Consider the following 19,633-nt stretch of genomic DNA (forward strand, 5'->3'; position numbering starts at 1 on the left):
ACTTCCAGACGGGGAGCAATGAAGTTCAAAAACCAAGACTTTTAATGAAATTCGAGGCGAGGTTACTTCGGAACAGCGAGAAACGAGAACGAAGATCGATGTTAAGCGGGAAACGCTGCTCAAAGTAACAAGCGGGGCGGATGCGCTTTTCAACGATCGTCACGTTCCATAGGTAATCGCCCGCCGATTCTATTCCACCCTTGACGAATCACGGGGAAACTTCAGCAGAGAAACCTTTAAGGAGGAACTCGCATACAAGATCGACTTCGTTGAAAATAATACGAAGAGACTTTATACATTGGAATTTTCGAAAAATTAAAAAAATTTCAAACTATTATTTATCGTCCAACCAAAGCCCCGATTTATAACTCCTAGATCGTTCTATCGCGAGAAAAATCTTCATCGACGTGACCACGGGTCCAGTCAATAACTTTCGAGGCGATAACTTCAATTAGTACACCCTTGGACCATCCCCTCGGAGGCTCGATAATTTATCAAGAAGGATTCGCGCAGTTTCCCAGCGGAAGCTCCATCGTGGAAATATCTTTCGGATTCGGTCAGGCTGAGTGTGAAATTCCAGGCGAGCGAAGCACCGGGTTTGAAACAAGAAACTGCCTGACGGAGGGGGAATAGAAAAAGTCTCGGCTTTGAGGAAGACCGCGAGCTGGTAACGAGAGAAAGCATTTTCCGATAACGCGTGCGGGGGTAGGGGAGCGATATTTCACGCACATAATATCGCGAGAGCTCGCCGTTATTCCATCGTTCGCGTTTGTTCGTTTCTCGTGGGATGGGCGGAGGTTGGGAGGGGTTGCGGAGGGTAATTCGATCGGGAACGCTGTTAGTCGAACGGTTAACCGCGAACGAAGCTGCTGGAAATCGACTCGGATGAAGACACGAAGGGAGACGACCAATATCGATGGCAATGTGTAACCGTTAACTGCCCACCCCACGTGCGTCATCCACCCCCTCTGGGAACGAATGGGACCTTGGCAAGAACGTAGTGGCGGTTGCAAGCTGGTGTTCAGGAGAGAACCTGTCATATTAGGAACTACGAAACTGTAGTTATTTGTAAAGCACAATGTCTTGCTAGGTTTTAAGGAATTGAGTGAAACAACCCCCTATCTATTCTTGCGATTCTTAGCTTTGAGGCGCCAAATTGTTAGTGTTGTAATTTTTTTGTTTCCCTTGCTATGGAATAGTGAAGATACGGTTGTTGAAACAGATCTTTGCTTCAGTATTATTTTTGAAGAGACTGTTCCACCCCTGTGTATTATCTGAGGGGTTTACGCAGGGGTTAGAAGCGATGGGCCGTGAATTCATTGGGGAGGACGAGCGAAATAGGTGTTGGCTTTTTGCTAGAATGAAAAATGGGACTTTTTATGAGACAGACAGGCCTAGTGGGATTCGAACGTTGGACAATTCGGGTGGAGGGTTGTTCATTGAGCTATCAGGCACTCCCGCAATCCTGTATACTTCTTCCGCGTGTTGTTCTGTCACTGATTTATTGTTTCCTTGGAAAACGCTTCTGAAAACCAGGGGTGGAAGGACCGAGGGAAGCTTCCGAGGCTACCCTGACGTTTTGCAAGATGTCCAAGTAGCACGAGTCAATAATAAGATATCCACATCTGACTTCTGATCATCGTTTGTTAGATAAACAATACGTTGTAGATGGTTTCTAGTATTTCATGGGGGTTTTCCAGTTTATATTGCGTCGCTCGAGAAGTACACGTGTGACATCCTCGACTAGTAGGCGATTCGACGATAAAATTCTCATCGCACGGCGCTATCGAAGACTCGGTTACGGCGTGACAGCCCGCTAAAAATCGTTCGGACTGAGAAATCGTTATCCGATAAGCGACAAGACGTCGGAACTTCTCTCCTTTCAATGCTGGGGTCCGATCCTCGGCGTAGATTCCTACCGATTCCGTCGATTGAGAACGGGACCGCTAACGAGACTCTCGAGAAGAATCGAAAAGGAAACGAGCTTATGTGTATTTGAACGTACGAAGTGCTCTCGCGATATGGAAGAACGTTTGTCGAAACGAGACGTTCGATTCAACGATTGATTGCTATTCAGAGTTGGAGCCGGAGGTAGCCAGACACGTGGGTGTTGTCCCGTATCGCCCCAGGCTCATTTTATCTTCTCTTTTTTAAACTGAAATTTCGATTAAAAAGAAGCTCAAACCGTGTTCCAAACTTTGGAGAACCAATGCACACCCTCGCGTTCTAATAAAGATCAAAGAAGAATTAATTTCGCTACAATAACAACGCTTAAGGTTTTCAAGTTTCCAGAGGAAAAGTCTCCAAAATAAAAATCTCTAAATAACCTAGAGCATTTGTTCCGAGCGTGTGCCCATCAGTCGACCAGCTCGTTTCCGTCGCGACATAATCTCGCGGGCGTGGAGTGACTCACCGCGTATGACTGTCGGGCTGATGGCGAGAAAATGAACGCACGCGGCGCCCGTTCCTTGGCCCATCAGCGTCACGTTGTTGGGATCGCCGCCAAAGAGGGCGATGTGCTCGTTGACCCAGTGAAGCGCCGCGATCTGATCCATCAGACCGTAATTCGCGACCCTCGCCTTGGTCTGGGGCGCCACGTTGGCGTTCAGGAAACCGAGCACGCCCAGCCGGTAGTTCATCGTGACGATCACTTGGTCGGTGTAGCTGGCCAGGACGCCCCCGTCGTAGGGGTTTCCGCTACCCCAGTCGTAGCTCTCACCGTGGATGTACAGCACCACCGGATGTCTCCTTCCGTTGTCTGCCATCCCTGCAGACATAAAAGTGTTCGTTTAGAACAGTTCTCCACTCCCCAGCTCCAGGTATACAGTGCCTTAGAACAGAAAGGGGTTGGAGGAAATTATAGGGTAACTTCTTTATTAGGACAATAAGGAACAGGTTTTATATTTTATCATTTGTTTAAAGGGTAGTAAGTTTGGCATACTTTATAATAAAGTAGAAATAAGTAGATAGGAACGTCCCATTTTCTATTTTTTTTTTTTAAATCATAAACTCTCTTTATAGCATGACAGTAGTGCAGGTCAACGATAAATTGCCCCCCCCCCCAAGACATCGAGCGTATGCCTATATACAGATTTGACTACTTTCCCCTGCAATCATGAAAGGAAAGTCCAAAGAACGCCCTAAAGTCTCGACATTCGCCATTACTAAAATGAGATGGCTCCTTTGGATAATACCGTAACGACTCTGCGAAACTTTTAAGCGAAGAATTGTCTACCTTCAAAGAAAAATTCTTGGGGGTTAACTGGTCCAACTTTTCTCGACTCGTTCCTTTCAAGGTCTGAAGCAGTCTTTGTTTCAGGGTGTTGTCACTTCGCTGTTCGTCGCGTCTCGTCTAAACCAGGTAAATCCAGCGAAGAACGCGCCAAGGGTGGCGTATCGGACGGATGGGGGTTGGCCATTGTTTCCGTGGAGACTGTCAGCCATTTACAGTCGCGAAGGGAACGCAACGCGGGGAGAATTAACTTTGCGACAGGAACGGTGGGTATGACGGAATATTCTAGGGAATATGACGGCCCGCTAATGCTTCTTCTGCTATTGTTACCGTGGCTCCTGCTCATTCCCCTCTGACAGCTACGCGAGGGGGTAAACGCGGGTGCGACATGTGTCGATTCGTATGTGAAATCGCGTGAAACGACGCTACGTTGGAGAAATATAATGAGTAAGTGTGACGTGGGGATGGAAGATGAATGTTTTGATTAGAATAGAGGTTGATTTAACAGCGAAAGCTTGCTGGGGATAAATAAGCGAAAATCGCTGGAATATACGACGCAGATCGTTTATTATAATAATTGACAGGTTCTGGTTCCTCACGTCACCATTGTAGCTGTATTTTCATTCAGAATTTTATTCGAATATGTAACAAACAGAAACACAGTGTTGTGATTTATTTTCGATGTTTGTACGCTTCAACAGCTATTCAAATAAGCTTTCACTCGATCGTGGAAGTATAAATTTATGTTATATTTTATTTCCATGTAGTGCAAATGAAACATACACGGCGTTTGGTCCGTTATTTGCATGATATGAAGTTGCATTCTGAAATATAGATTAATTTCAAGCCTTTGATCCGTTGTTTATCGAGCAAACTCATTTTACACTTCGCAGCGTAATCTTTATCGAAGAAGCATGAAGCGTAAAATGAGTTCATATTTCATGAAATTTAGTGGCATGTACGTTCCAATTACTTAAACATTATTAAGAGAACAGATAGGAATGAATTCCACGAATATTCCTCGATAGAGAAATGCAATCGAAAATATTCGTCGTTTTTTCGTACCTTTGTTACATCTCATCCCTTGGTCCACGTTCGATATGAAATTTTCTCGCGTCATACGAACGCCAAGGAAGGAATGCATGACTAAAGATCCAGCTAAATTTAATAACCGGCTGCAGTGCGTGGCAAATAAAAATACGTTCCTCTCTAATTTACAACTTCTGTCCGCCGTCCCCTCGACCCCGCAGTGCGGTACATGGGTCACGAAATTAGAAATACAAGAGTTAAATGGAAAACGTGCCGGGCTCCCATTTCGGCCGGCAACAATTCATTCGACCCGTGTACACGGCTGTGTAGCGATCGTCTCATGGTGTTTCCAACGAAATTTCGGTGTAATCGGTGCTCGAGATAGAAATTTGAATCGGTTTGCGAATTTTTCTGCGACCCAGTTGACAAAAATAAAAGAGGTTGCTGCAAACGAAGTTAAATACTTGTTTGAGTTCAACTTTTGTGTTATTTCATTAAGTGTCTACAAATGTTCTTTGTGAAAGCTCAACAACCAGGTCGTCAGAAAATGTTTTATCTGAAAAGTACACATGGATGAATCCCTTCATAGTCACCCAAGGATAAGAGAGGCTTAACGTACTTTCGAAGAGCTTGTTCAGTAAAATAATAGGCTAGGCTACTCGAATTACTGGCTAACGCACTTCTCCCAGCCACCCTGTGAATTAAACCCGCACTTTGGGGGACGTGTAATGCCGCCCCCGGTTATTCAACAGCCCAGAATAAGCGAGGGGCACGGTTCTACATTTTCTGAAGCGCGTGGACGAAAGACCAGCTTGAATCCCCTTTGGCAACCACCCCGCCGCAGAGGGTGGGGTTCTCTCTTAAGCTGGCTGCAACTTTTCTATAGGACCAGACGCACGGTCAACATGGCTCTTTGTTTCGGTAAGGGTCGTCCTCGTCCTCCTTCTTTATCGCTCTTTCAGCTACTCGTGGACGTTACCATTGTCGGCCGAATGGGGCTACGGGGGTTGGTGTCCCGCGATAAGAAGTGGAGCTACTCAAATTCCACCAGTTTCTTCCTTTTGGCGAAATCAATGACCGAGGATAAGGGTAATCGAGACTCGCTGGCTTATCTTTTGGGGGGATCGATGACACCGTGTCAAGGGGTCGCGTTGGCACGTTTATGTACAAGTGGTCGATTGCAATTGCACTCATTCCTCGGTACAGGTAATTTTATGTTGTTCTGCTTTAAGTATTTTTATTTCGATATATAATATTCAGTATGTAAATATTCAGTCTATTAAATAAAAGGCCTACACTTCTACTATAAATATTAAAGAGTGGAGCATCATAGCGATCTAATTTTTGGGTTTCGGCAACGTCAATTTCATCTTCAATTCACTTCGTCCCAGTGCACCTCGATTTCCCAGTTCGACGAACGCGCTGGGAACTTTTCCAAGGTATTATTTCGTCACTCTTAACTAACACGGTGACGGCCGAAAGCTGCAGACTTTCATTCTACTTATATTTCCCATCTTAATCCCCGCTACTTTTGGCTCCATCTCCGACAGTGTTCCAATATATTTCATTGGATCAATGGACGAAATCCGAAGCTTAAAAGCTTTCGTGCAGGACCAGCGAAGAAGAGTCGTAATGGAGGAAATTAGACGGGTAAGCGAGGGCTGCGAGCTGTGTCACGAAGTCCCGCAGAGTCATTCTTTCTCGAGGGTTTGCGGTTTCAAACGTTACTTCGCTTTTACTAATTTCCATTGGTAGGGATTTCGAGCTCGAATCATAGACATTACAAAAGAAACAAACGCAAGATAACGAACTGTTTCAAACAAATACAGGTAAAATCGTTCCTTAGAAAAGTGAGATCGAGAGCAACCGAAATTTAAAATTCTGGAGTACCTGGCTTAGGTCTGGGTTTCCTCATAAAGGTTCAAACCTCCGAAGGTTCAAACGGACATTTCCTATGACAGAATCGAACGCATCGAGCAACCACCCAAACGCTAGCTCGTGCGCGAAGGGATCTTTGATCTTCGAGCGAGTCCACGTAGCCCGGGACACCTTTCCTCGCCGCAGCAACCCCTTTGTGATCCCTCCACACCCCTCGATTTCGACGTAAAATTCTCTTTGATTTAAAAGCTGATAACGACACGTGACATGGATCGTTAGCACGGGCAAGTCCGCTTGTTTAGCGCAGTTTAAGCTACCCCGACGAACAGCGTCGCAACCCCCACGGGGGTGGCTTCAAAAGGGACGCTCAGGTTGGCCCCGACTGCTCACTTATACGAGCCGAAACATTCGCGGTGCACGCGTCGTCAAAAGGGCGGCACGCAGGTGCATTGTGCCGCGGCCACGCGGGGAAGTCCAATAATGTAGCTCGTAACCCTCCAACCCCCTGGCCTCGCCCCTCGGCCAGTCTGTTGGAGCGAAATTAAATTGCAGGCTGCGTTTAAGTAGCGGTCCCTCGCTGACACTCCTCTTCCCGCAAATTTAGTTACTCGTCAAACGCTTCGAAGGCTGTGGCGATTTGTGAGAATGGGGACAGGGGTGAGGGGGGTCCCCGATGACGCTCCATCGAAGGGTGATCCGATCTTCGTTGTTCGGGCGATGGATTTTCTAGCGGGAGGGTTAATGAAATTTAAGCGCGAAGTGGCTTGGAGTTGATTAAAGGGTTGATTAAAGTTTTACGCCTGGTACGTAATTAAATGAAGGACGTTTAGAAAAGTAGTGGGGAGTAGTTTCTAAAATTTGTTGCACAAGTTTAGGGAATGTTGGGACATCTAATTTTAATTTGGGCTAGGTTCTGTGTGGAATAGGAACGAATTTTAATCGTCTATACAGAAGTATTTAGAAATTGTGTTAGAGTTTCCGGATAAATTTCTTTTATTTGTCTAAATGGCTTCACAATGAGGCCTATATTTCGTCCCGAGTTAAAGCATTCGATACTCCAATTAGAATATTCTCAATCTCCCTGTATAATATGAAGAAAAACTAGTTTTCTCGTGAATTTTTCAGTCGTTGACGCGAGCATTCCCAACGAATATCGGCGATGCTTAAAAACGGTCAACGATTAAAACAAACTCTTCCCGATTTCCGTCTCTCGTGCGCTCCGTATTAGTTTCTGGATCGCGCGGGGATCCTGGCGGATTCGTCCGCGCTAGATTTTTCTTCCATTACTTACTCATCGCCTTTGAACAACTCTTTAACTCGGTTCCAGGAATTCCATCCCCTTCCCGTTTGCCGCGGCTTCTTCGGGATATCTCACCCTCTTCTGAAATTATCCGTGGATCTTAATCAAGTAAGTACTTCGTAGCAAAGTGCCCGGTGAAATTGCCGTAGCGTTCAGCCAGCGCTCTTTACCATGGTCGATGCGTCGCTCGCATAAACACAGGTTAGTTTATTAATGCAGTATGCGTGCGCCAGGTCTGACGCGTGCGTTTCATACGATATTACATTTAAATGTTATTTACAGTGCTGCGCGTAGCCAACGAATGGGAATTGTTCGCCCAGAGTCGACGGTAATTCTTGGGGAAATGCGCGGATACTTGCGACATTTATTATACCTGTCTATCGTCACGTTTTTGAGTGTAGGAAATAGGTATTACAGATGACTCCTCGTCTGTGGAAATACGACTATTTTATTATTAAATTGTGAATAGGTGAAACGGAGTACGACGAAGGTATTTTAGAAATTAATAATTATAGCATTTGTAATGAATGTCCTGCTTAATGGATCCCCAGCTTATTAATGAATGCTGCTTTGATGAATTTTCGACCTATTAATGAATTCTCTATTCTATGAAATATTCGGCCTCTTCATAAATGCCCATATTGAATCAATTTATAATGGAATATTCAATACCGATATTTTCACCATCAGAATATTTTCGATGTTTTAAAAATCCTACATTCCTAGTCGATTAAATCAAAGCCTCGCGGTCAAGCGGAGATACAAATAATTTTCGACTGCCCCAGAAGAGTGCTATGAAAATGGCCGTCGGGAATTTCGCGAGTGTTTCTCGCGCGAGATCGAGGACGTTGATAATAGTTGCACCAGGAAGAAGGGTAAAAAGTGTGTTCCATTTGCGAAACGCGGTCCAGAGGAACGAACGAGAGTTAACGGGCAAGCAGGCTTGGCTTTGGTAACTGGCCATTGTCATCCAACGGCAAAAGACAAATAACCGCGGACTGCCTTTTATCTTGCCACCTACGGAACCGCAAAAAGCCATTCGGAGTTTCTGGTCTATTCTGGAAGGGCCGGATGTCCTCCGGATTTCATTCTTCCCCTCCTCCACGGTTACGATTGCGCTCCACCTTCTCGCCACGAACTACAAAGTAGGACGAGCAAGAAAAGTGGTTTTCAACGGGCTTGGGAAAACGAACGAGGTCCCTCCGAGGCCGACAAATAGATTCAGCCCCCGTCTTCAAAGGCCGCTGTTACTAGTGGCGTTCTCGAGGTTCATCGCGTCTTGCACCTGAATGTGTCGAACGTTTTCCAACGTTCCTGCCTTGTTGCGAGAAGTCGCTCCACGTCCGAGAGTTTTCGGCTTTTGTGCCACGGTCGACCACTCTCTCAACTTCCGTTGCTTCTGTTTCGTCGAGGGCTGCGTGGGCGCGTCCACTGACCACGGGTCGACGAACCCTCACTTGGAATTTTTAATCGAACTCGGTGATTTTACTCGAGGAGTTGAACGCTGAAGATCGATTTGTTTTTCTTTCTGTGGATACAAAGAATCTTTTGAGATTCTGATTACGAGTCTTCAGATTCTGGGATAGGCTCACATTTGATTGCTACATCGAGCAATGTATTATTTCAAACATTTTCCACCCATCGAACTACAGCCAAAGCGGAGGAAATTAGGAGGAAATATGGAAAGATCTAAGAGGAAATGTGTAAAATAAAATATGGAAGGAATACCTCAAAGTATGCTCGAGTAATACCAACGAAAATTTAATAAATAATTCTTGGTCTCGTCGATCTATTTTTCTAAAGTTTCCGGCCGAAGTGCAGGAGTATTCTAGAGACAGCCAACCAGCGAAGAAACATCGTCGACGGTGTGGGGTGGGGGGTTGAAACATCAAACGAGGGAATTTCAGAAATTACCTAACGATTTAATTTCCCGTCGAGAAGCCTCCGGCCGTGCTGCCCGAAAGGAACACGAAAAGCATCAAAGAACCCCCGAGAACCCCGTCTGATCCAAGATTTATCGGGTGTAGGGAAAGCAGCGGCGCGGAGGGGTGCGGAGGGGCGCAGGGGGATCGTCTGGCTAACATCGGCTCGTTAATCAGGTTGAAACCTGATGGCGGGTGCTCGATTCTCTTTGTTGCGTGCTTTCGAGAGACCCTGGCGATACAGGGTGTGTCATAACCGTGGATATAAAATCCAGGGTGAACTCGTTGTACAGAATTAATTAAAAACGTTCGTAAAGCGTTGAACTCTCTGAAGTATTCCATGTACACAATCGCTTATCGACTTTGCGAAGCAATTTAAGTTGATTTTTTATTTGTTTGTTTATTTCATCATCCAGTTTTGTTGGGTTGGTTTGATATTTTTCAAGGAACTTGATAGTAACCCTCGAGGGTCCAATGATGTACCATCGCATTTTTATTGATTGATTGAGGGTTAATAGAAGAATCTGAGGTTGAGCATGTAGGAATACTTTCGCGATTCATAGTACGTAATTTTTGGCGGTCAAATCAGATTTTTCCTGCTCTGTGAATTTCGCTTGACGTGACGTTTGACGTATTGGGTCATTACCAAAGTGTTTACCGATTTTTGTGCGCGCAAACCCTGTTCGGGTATAGCGGATTCGGATACGTAATAAACATTGATGAGGCTGGGGATGGTCGTCTACCGAAATTTGAATAATCACCAGTTGGTTTAGAGTTCTCAGCCGTATCACTGAGAGGTAATTATCGAACCTCTTGGGGATCGTAAGTGGCTAGTTGGTCGATGATTCGGACATTGACGCCTAGTGGTTCCATTAATGTGTCAATAATTTGCGTCGCTACTTAGTCTGGGTCCCAAACAGCATCATCAGCATCGTCATGGGTGCCCATTGGATCGCCAGCAATATTATGTAACTGGTTTCAGTTGGATTTCTAACCGGTCTAGAGACCTCAATCAGTTGAGAGTTATTGATACCAGAGTCACTTGAGGATCGTAACCATACTACGCCTAGTACGCTTCAACTTGAATCGCCACCTGCTCTAAGGCCACCAGCTGGTGTCCTAATCAACTAATTGATTCCCAAGAGTCGCATACGTCTCCGTATACCTCGGCATTTAGACTACAGCGCAACGAACATCATCCCCAGGACGTTCATGCGTCCCAAAAAAATCGATCAACGTCGCAACCCCGTTGCGTCGTCTCTGAAGGGGTCGAAGAAAAGGGAACCGGCCACGAGGTCTAACAGGCTCCATCGAAACGGGTTTCTTCGTTGCCTACCCCCTCCAGTCTTCCTGTTTGGCTCCGTAGCTCGAGCAAGTAGCGCTGCATATTTGATGGGGCGCTCCACGGCATCCTTTCAGCTGGCAAGTTTGCCGGTATTAGCATAGTAAACATGGATTTACGTTACGCCTATGCATTCCGGCGCGAACCCGCACTACGAAGGGATCACGGCCAACTTAGACGCGTAGTAGCTCTGCGCACTTAACCGTCCTGCATCCCCCTGCACGTTTGGTCCCAGTCTACCCTAAAACTCCTCTTCGGCACGTATACCAGCCGTGCGCTCCTCGATTGTCGAGTCACGAACACGCGGTTTCGACTTTCTTTGTGCTCATTCGAGAGAAGCGTCGTCGAGCTGGGAAGCAGACTGCCGCGATTTCTGGGTCGCGATTGGTCTGGTCTCTCGTTACTCCGGGAAACTTTGTTGTTTGCTCGCACCGGTTCCGATTGGCCTGGAGTCCCTAGAAACGGATGATTGGCGAATTTTGTTGGGGAGGTTGGATATAGATTTGTCCATGTTTGGCCTCGAATTTCAGGAAAACCGTCGCACTCCGGTGACACTAGGCTGGAAATCGGTGCTTGTGGGATATCGGGGAAGCTGGGTATGGGGTTTGAGGTGGTTTGTTCGGGTTTAGCCTCGAATTTCATGCTTCGGCTAAGTAAAGGTTTACAAAACAAATCCTTCGACCATAAGCACTCTATCACATTAATTAAACAAATACTCATCTCCGAAAACTCTGCTTCCCACAAGAACGCCAAAGGAAACGTTTACTCCGACCCAAGATCCCGCCATCACGAATCCAGGAAACCTCTCTTTCAAGCGTCATTCAATCCCCTATAAAGAACATCCCCTTTCACTCCTTCAAGCGAACACAATGTCACCCTCTACTCCAGCGTCTTTCCTCTTATAAAAAAAACTTTTGCACCGACCTGTTCACGGGAGGTTACACGTGAGCTGGAGTGCAGGCTAACTTGCCATTTGCATAGGAGCCAGACGCAGTACAGGGGGCACATACGGCAGGCAAACGCCCGCAATCACGTAGGACGACGTCTCCACAGTGTCTTTATCCTTGATTGGATGCCGGCCCAAATCGATGGCACACCCGAACCAACCGGTATCTTCCGACCGAATCCTCTTACTTCCTCCCATTTGCTCTCGACGAGCAGACGTACAACGCGGTACAGGCACTTACACGTCCTTGGTCGTGCGAGCATCGGGTAACATGTCCGTGCACACGTGCAAGCGATCAGCGTGAACGTGCACGAACCGTGTACTGGTGTCAGCGCTGAAGGGTGTGGAACGATCAGGTTCGCGGGCGGTGTCGGAATCGATCCGTTTTTGCTACAGGCTACCGATTTGCTTCGAATCGTGCGTCGAGGCGCTCGACTACGAATTATTTGGTTTATTCGACATCCAGATACTGTGAGGCGTGCTTTGGAGACTTTCGTTAGTCTGAGAATAGATTAAATCTAGATACTCAGACCTAATCAGGGTGCAGACTGTTTAGGAGAAGCTGTTGGGTGACTTCTGGAGAATTAACGATTGTTTCGGAGACTTTCGTGGCCTGGAAACAGGTGGAGCCTAGATGCCTAGATCTAACCCAGACACTGTGACATCTTCATGTGTCTACCTATAGATATAGCGTATCTACGCGAGTGGAGATTCCCCATCAGTGGGCTAAGTCTTATCTTACAGATGTATCTCGCGATGCCATTTGCATTGCGGATCCTTCGAAGCTAATCCGAATCGATTCGCATCGCAACTGGCAAACACTTTCGAGCAGACTCTGCACTTGGAGTGCACGATTACATTACATTGGCGAGGTAAAAAATTGTCTGGATTAAATTGTCCACGTTCCTGAGAAGCATCTTGAACAGATCCGGTCAGTTTCATTCTTGGATGAATATTTGAATAATGAGAACGTTATTGGGTTAGATAAGGTGCGGTATTTTCAGCAAGGAATTAATTTTACTGTGTAAAAACATCTTAATAAAAAATTTTAATCAACATTAAATACAGTTTTGAAATATATAATATAATACAACTTTAGAGCAAACCAGAAAAGTCACCGAACCTCTATGCACGACTGTTGTAATTACCGCGTGGACTTGAAATTAGGTCGGAATTGCCATAATTTTGCAATTTTTGCCGCGGTGCGTTTCTCTGAAAACTCATGGAGCGTGTATTCCATCCAAGTTGGGTCTGCGTTGGGTTTAGGTTAGGGTTAAATCCAGTTTACGTCCGGCTTAAGCGTTTCACTAGTGTCTATCGCGTCGACGAATACAGTAATCATTCGCCAAACAACCGCGAACTTTCTGTGTACCTTTAACAAGAGGATTCGCTGCTCGCGCGACTGCGGTGGTCCCTAGTAGGGAAACGGGGCCATAAACGACCACATTTTGATACAATGCTGGCAGCCTGGCCCACCTAAACGCGGCCGTGGAAGAAACTTGGCAGCCGCGCTCGATCTCCCTTCATTGGGGTCGCGTAATTTAAGTTAAGCAAGTCGTAAAATTTGAATCGTAATTGCGTGCATCCGTTATGCACCTACACCGCGGCCATATTTCCGCGTACGTGTGTAATCGGAAATCGTTTAACGGCAGGAAACAGCGGCTGCTTTGGCCCTGTAAATTGTTTGGCCTCCGTTGCGTTTCCCTTCGCTACTTTCTTTTTTTTTCAACCCGTTTTCCCTATACCACCGAAAAGCAGATATCGGGGGCGTTGGGTAGTCGATCGGATCCGCGCTAATGCGGAAGTTCGTGCTGCGTTTCCGCTATCAATCTACGCGGAGCAGTCCAGTAATTCTAACTAAAATAGCTCCTGCTCGACTTTATTTTATCTCTGGTTGCAGAAATTATTTCCATCGATACATTGATGTTTCCAACGAGTGCCTTTTCGCTACGTATAGAGAAAAAGGTTCAGTAAACTCTGCCTAAGTAGAATAGCTTCTGCTTTAACCCCTGATTCGTGGACTTTGTTTTATAATAAATTAGTGATATTTAGCAAACCTGCATATTCTGCTAAAATTCCTTTTAAGCGTGTATACGTACGCCGAGGAATTATGCAAGGATTTTCTTCCTTGCGTATTAAGTTCATAGTTCGTGTCGGCGACTACGTCGGAAGTGTGGAAGCACTTCCTTCCATTTATTATGTAAATTTTATATCTCCCGAAGAGAGCCTCCATCTTGGGTCGAAACGTTGGGTAAACGAAGTATAATATTCGTAATTGCTTTAATATCGAAATAATTAATTAGACTTCCGCCTACCACGCTCCCATTAAAAAGAATTCCAATGTTCAAAGTGATGGCATTAACCATTTTCGCGAATTTTATTTAACAAAGGTATTTGAGCTGGATCGAGTTATTGGGCCACTTTGTACTTCAGATAATCGAGTGGAGTTCTAGCGAGCACAGTGCTGGATTTTGGAAAAGTTAGTCGAGCCCGTCGAGTGCTTTCAACTAATTTTGCAGCGTTTTCCGCGACGAGTAGCTGAAGTGACTCGAAGTTAGCAGAGAAGTCTTCTTCACTTAAAGTTTTGGGCGTGATCAACTGAATCGCGTCCTTGTATTACTCTTTAAGAGTTTAACACGTTTCACCATTTATGGCAATTAATGACAATTGTTCTTTGGTCTTAGCAATGATGATCGAGGAGAAAGATGGATCGAAAGTTTTTCAGTTTATTAAATCCTCATATACAAAGCTACCTTTTCCCTTGCTCTTCTTCCTTCTTTTACTTCCTAATCCTTTAGATATAATAATTGTTAAACAATTTTAATATGAAATATACAATGAAATCACCCTACAAAAATATAAATTCAATAGATCTTTCAAGTAGAAATTGCGATACGAATGTTCACATAATCAACCATCGATGATATCGAATTGATCTCAGAGCTTCTTCCAAAGGGGCACGTCTTCCAAACGTTCATCAGCTGTAACGATAATAGCTGATATTCCACTTACGAAGTACCTCTTCCACGCGGGTAATATTTCCACTGACAATATCCGGGCTTAGTACGTCGATCGTGACGGAAAAAGGGGATCGTGTAGGTTAATAAACGAAATGTCGTCTATCACCCCTGACAGAAAGGTTCTCTCGTTACAACGCTTCCGATTATTAAATTGCTCGTCGATGTATGCGCGCGGCTCGATTAAAAGGGGTAGTCGTGTGGGTAACGACAGGTAGATAACAGGCTTCTAGGCATTATATGGAAATACGGATAACGCGATTAAGAGCTTACCGTCCCCGTGTATAGTCGAATACGGCTTACGAGTGACTGGAGTGGTGCTACGGGTTCCTGAACGCGAAAAATTCAATTCTTGATCGTCTCAGCGTCTGAGCTCCTCAATAGGGAACCTTCGAACTTGCTGCTTCTTTCGCATTATTCGATCTTCCACTTGGATCTCCATTATTATATTCACGAGAATGTCGACGAATTAAATAATCGTTCGTGAAAAAGTCCACATTCATAGATAAAATTCAATTAAATAATTCAATTGTTCAAGTGAAAGTCATGAATAAATTCGTTGTCGAATATATTTTTGTCCATCTCTGGACCACGATGTGAATTAAATTGCAGATCAAAACGTTTCGTTCTCAGGAATACATTTTTTCCGATCGTTTTTGAATAAAGATATATGGAATGTTTTAATTCAATCTTGATCAGCCACGTTTGGTTCGAAACGAATTTCCCCATTGTCGGAAAATCGATAACGATTCGAAGCACTCGTGACTTTGTTTCCATTTGAAAAAGGTTTCAGGCAATCCTTTCGAGCATTATTTTTGATCTGACAGGTTAAACCATTCGTATATAACAATACACGAATCACAATTAAATTTTCAGTAATTAATTCTCAGCGAGTAATTAATTAATGCAATAATATAAACTACGGGTCATAAAAATCCAACAGAGTCGAGTATCATCAACTTTCACATTGAAATATCAAGTTGGGATTAAATTGGAAGTTTATACATGGCAACGAAGATTAAACAAATAGACTAAACAATTAAAACCAATTGGAACATTTATCGACGCATGATTGGGGTATTAATTAAATTTGATATTTGTATGGGTTGAATTGTTATTGGCTATTCATATATTAATTACCGTATCATAATGCGAGGCAGAGTTAGAGAACTCTAAGATCGAATGTCAATATATTATTCTCGTTGCTGGCTGACCAATCAAATTAATATTCTTGTCCTATTTTATACGAAGAGTTGAAAATAATCACTTGGAGTAAATACGCAATAGAGTAAAATAAATTTCTGAAGAGGTTCTGATTTATTCCCAAAGTATCCATTAAAGGAGATTTACTTTAATGGGCCAATTTCCACTTTTAATGGACTTCCACTTTTATTGGAAATTTCAACGATGGCGGAAACACGTTCACGGGAGCCCATTTACGCGACGAAAAGTTTCCAAACGTTGAAACATTCACACGCAAGCCTTTTCACGTGTCTCATTGTCAGACGGGTTCGCAGCGTTAAATCTCTGGCTTGTCTATCCGGTAGCTTATACGCGTGAGAGATCGCAGCTGGTTACACCCGAATCTATCCAACTACGCCCTTGTTTCTAATGCCGCCCGTGTCAGGATCTATTCTGCAAACTCGCATCTCCACGAAACGCTATCCTCCATCCACGTCGATCGATCTTTTCACTGAGAATTTGATTTACCGTCCTTTGTGTCTCAAAACTTTACTGTTATGTATAGTTCTCCCCAGTTTCAGCCCTACAAGTTCCGTGCGATACTCAAACCAATATGACGAGCCATGTTGATCTCTAATTTCATTTATTTACGAATAGAGTGGCTCGCGAGAAGAGTAACAAATTATAATTTGAGAAACGTTGAAATCATTATTGCATTTATGACTCAATTTTAAAGATATCTTCCGTTCTGTCAGGTTTGGATTAGGCCTGGATTAGAAGTGGCTTAAGTTTGATCTTTCATTTAATAATCGTGTTACTTCGTAATCGTCTAGTCTCATCTTGACTATTTATTCAGACCAAATAAAATTTTATCTTTTATCATATTTCAATATCTTCCCTCGCTAATGATATTTAAATGACAAGTTTCCTCTGTATTTGTAAAAACCACGAAAGTCACGCTCTCCCTCGTCGAATTGGAAACTTGCTCCTAGCCTCAGCAGTCGGTGGTTTGAAAATCCCCCATTCCAAGAATTCAAAATTGCTCGGGAGCTTTTCAACTGTAGTTCTGGAACGTTTCTCGCGTAGGTTCCGGTTTCAACGGTTCCCGATTGCGCGCGGGAGCTTGTTTCAAGAGCTGCAAGATGTTCGGTGAGACCGTTGTCGTCGGTAAAAGAGCGTAGCAGCTGTAAACTCCGAACGGAGGGGAAAACTTTCCAAGACGAAATGAACGTAAGCGCGGTCGCGTTCGCTGTCTGCCGACGCGTGTTTCCACTAACAAACCCTCCCTCGCCATTCTACGAAAACGCACAAACCTAATTGGGTTACCCGACACCCGTCGTGTCCTTGCAATTCTAGTCGCGATGGCGTTGTTACAATTAATATGGCGACAGAATTAATCACGCTAGGCGTGAGGTGCTAACAAGCTTCGCAGAAAATCAACCTTTGTCGGTTTCCATGAATGCGTTTAAAGGACCCTTATTTGGTAGCTTTGCAGGCAATACTTGATCCCTTTGCTCTGAATTATTTTTGAGAATTATGGACACATTGGGAGGCAAACTATTAGGTTGTCCAGAAAGTTCGTGTTAATTTTTGAAAAATTCAAAGGCACGTTTGATCTTTAATATATATTTATCTAATTACATAGTAGGAATCATATACATGTTATTTGTTTTTAACCATATCGATATATACAAGCCCGTACCACTTACCAAAAATCGACGTCGACTTTCCAGACAATCTAATAAATTGTTTCTTTCCAATAGATATCTTTTTTTTCTGCAATGCTCAATTTCCCTTTAACGATTCACGCATAGGTAGTTGTTTATACTCCACTCAGTGCTCGTCCACGAGCATTTCCAACGCGTTACCACACTTTGCCGGGTAGCCAGCATTCGAGACACGGTTTATCGCTCTCTAGCGTCTCCGAAGGGCGCTAACGAGAGGATCCCAAGCAGAAACCGACGTGTTGCAGGTTTCTTTCGAGCCAGCAACCAGGATACCGCGTTGCACGTGCTACAGCGTCGGAACTTCCGCGTTGACAATGAGGCGCCCACGGATGGCCGGGTTCGCAGACTGTCGAGGCGGGTTTCGAGTGCCAAAACCTCAGGCTTATGCGCGTGGAACGACACAGCTGGCTAAACCCGAATCCGCCAAACCGCGCTCCTCCGTCGTTGAATGTCCCCAAAGGGAGGCGCGACACGACCATCGACTCGACACTGCAACTTTCCTGGGCTGTTCAGGGGGTGGCACCACCTTGACGTCCTCCATAATTCGCAAAATTTACGAAACGACGTACGTAAAATCATTTTATAGATTAACAAAGATGTGTTCAATGAAATTTGGTATGGATATACCGGAAGACATTTTCCATTGTATAACACACGATTCTTTTGTTTTTTTTAATTGATTCTAAAATAAAAGAATTCTTTTTTCAAAGCTTCGCTGTAATAATTCCATCAACCCGCACTCGCGAAATCGATGTGCCGCAGTTAGGTTTGTTTTATCCTCGTACAAACAGCGATGTGGAAATAACCGTCGATTATTTGTAAATATTCTCATGCACAATATTTGTTCTATCGCGGATCTATTTCTTCTGTATAATTTCAATAAACATTCAAGAATTCAAGAATAAAATTCCCTTTGAAATACTCGTCCAAATACAGGAAGAATGAACCCTGGGAACGAGCACCTGGTAAAATAGAAATATATATTTGAAAATTCGACTGCGTTCGACTACTTACGTAATACGGTCGCAATTAGACTTTGAATCACGAAACATTGTACATCGTTCTCATTCGTCGCGTATAAAAATCTTCCCATGGACTCGCTGCGTAATTTCCAGTGGTGGAGGTACCGTAAAAGTTTTCCATATCTGCCCGTAGCTGTAAACTGATTTTTTGGAACGGAAGCTCTTGGTCCTCAGGTGACAGACGTAATTTCGCCAGGAGTTCAATTTCAGCGAAAAAGCTTCCACGCAGCTTGTTACGTTTTTATACTCGATTACTCGATAACCTGGTATGTACACCTGCGCATTCGTGCACGTACACCTAGAATTTCCACGGTAACGTCACCGACGATAAATTAATTAATAAACTTCCAACGCGGCCGCGATCTTCCTCGGAGAGAAAATTGGAAGTCGATTGGGGGAAATGGGGCGGTGGGAATATCGAATCTTGGTCAAGGGTGCTTTGTTAAATTTAATTTGATTAAAGTGGATCTGGATGTAGCTGATTATGGATTATCTTTAGGAGACGAGCTCTTCCACTGTGTTATGAATATATGCACTTCCACCGAAAGGTTGGAGCGCATTGATATTCAGACTTAGACTACTGACCACTCTATGAAACGAATTGCAAATTAACCATCAGTTTATTTGTTCAGGGATCAATGACTTCGAATTCGAATCGAATGCTGAAACAGGTCCAATGTAAATCGCGCTCTCTCTTAATATACAACGGCGTCGCCGATTCTTGTCACTCAGCGTCAGTTTGGGCCAACTGACTTCGGAATAATTGACTCGGAGTGGTTCGGAAGCCCAAGAGAAGTTGGAAATTGATTCCGCAGAGTCGATTGCCGGTTCAATAATAAATCTGCGTCCGTTCAATAGCCATTTACAAGTCTCGCGATCGATCGCCACGGTTCCATTTGTCCAGGCGACTTGGCTCGTCTGTTAACGAAACTACCAAACCGATCAACAATTGACTTTTCCTGAAAGCATTGAAAGATGGAATCATAGTCTCTTAAAACCTGGCTTCGTGTATCTCTAATTGTGGACGAAGATTGAT

The 19,633-nt window shown here is 44.3% G+C and overlaps 1 protein-coding gene across 6 annotated transcripts in view; it reads right to left on the reverse strand.

Moving 5' to 3' along the window:
- LOC128873276 (neuroligin-4, X-linked) overlaps positions 1–19,633 on the reverse strand; it is a 328,845-nt gene that overhangs the window by 111,773 nt on the left and 197,439 nt on the right. For all 6 annotated transcript variants that reach the window (XR_008456382.1, XR_008456383.1, XM_054116733.1 and 3 more), the window contains one exon: positions 2,414–2,767. Coding sequence is in view for 4 of the 6 variants with exons in the window: in XM_054116733.1 (XP_053972708.1) it covers positions 2,414–2,767 (354 nt within the window). In the remaining 2 variants the exon portion in view is untranslated. The remainder of the gene's footprint in view (positions 1–2,413; positions 2,768–19,633) is intronic.

The sequence above is a fragment of the Hylaeus volcanicus genome, chromosome 3 (assembly GCF_026283585.1).
Source record: "Hylaeus volcanicus isolate JK05 chromosome 3, UHH_iyHylVolc1.0_haploid, whole genome shotgun sequence".
Taxonomy (NCBI): domain Eukaryota; kingdom Metazoa; phylum Arthropoda; class Insecta; order Hymenoptera; family Colletidae; genus Hylaeus; species Hylaeus volcanicus.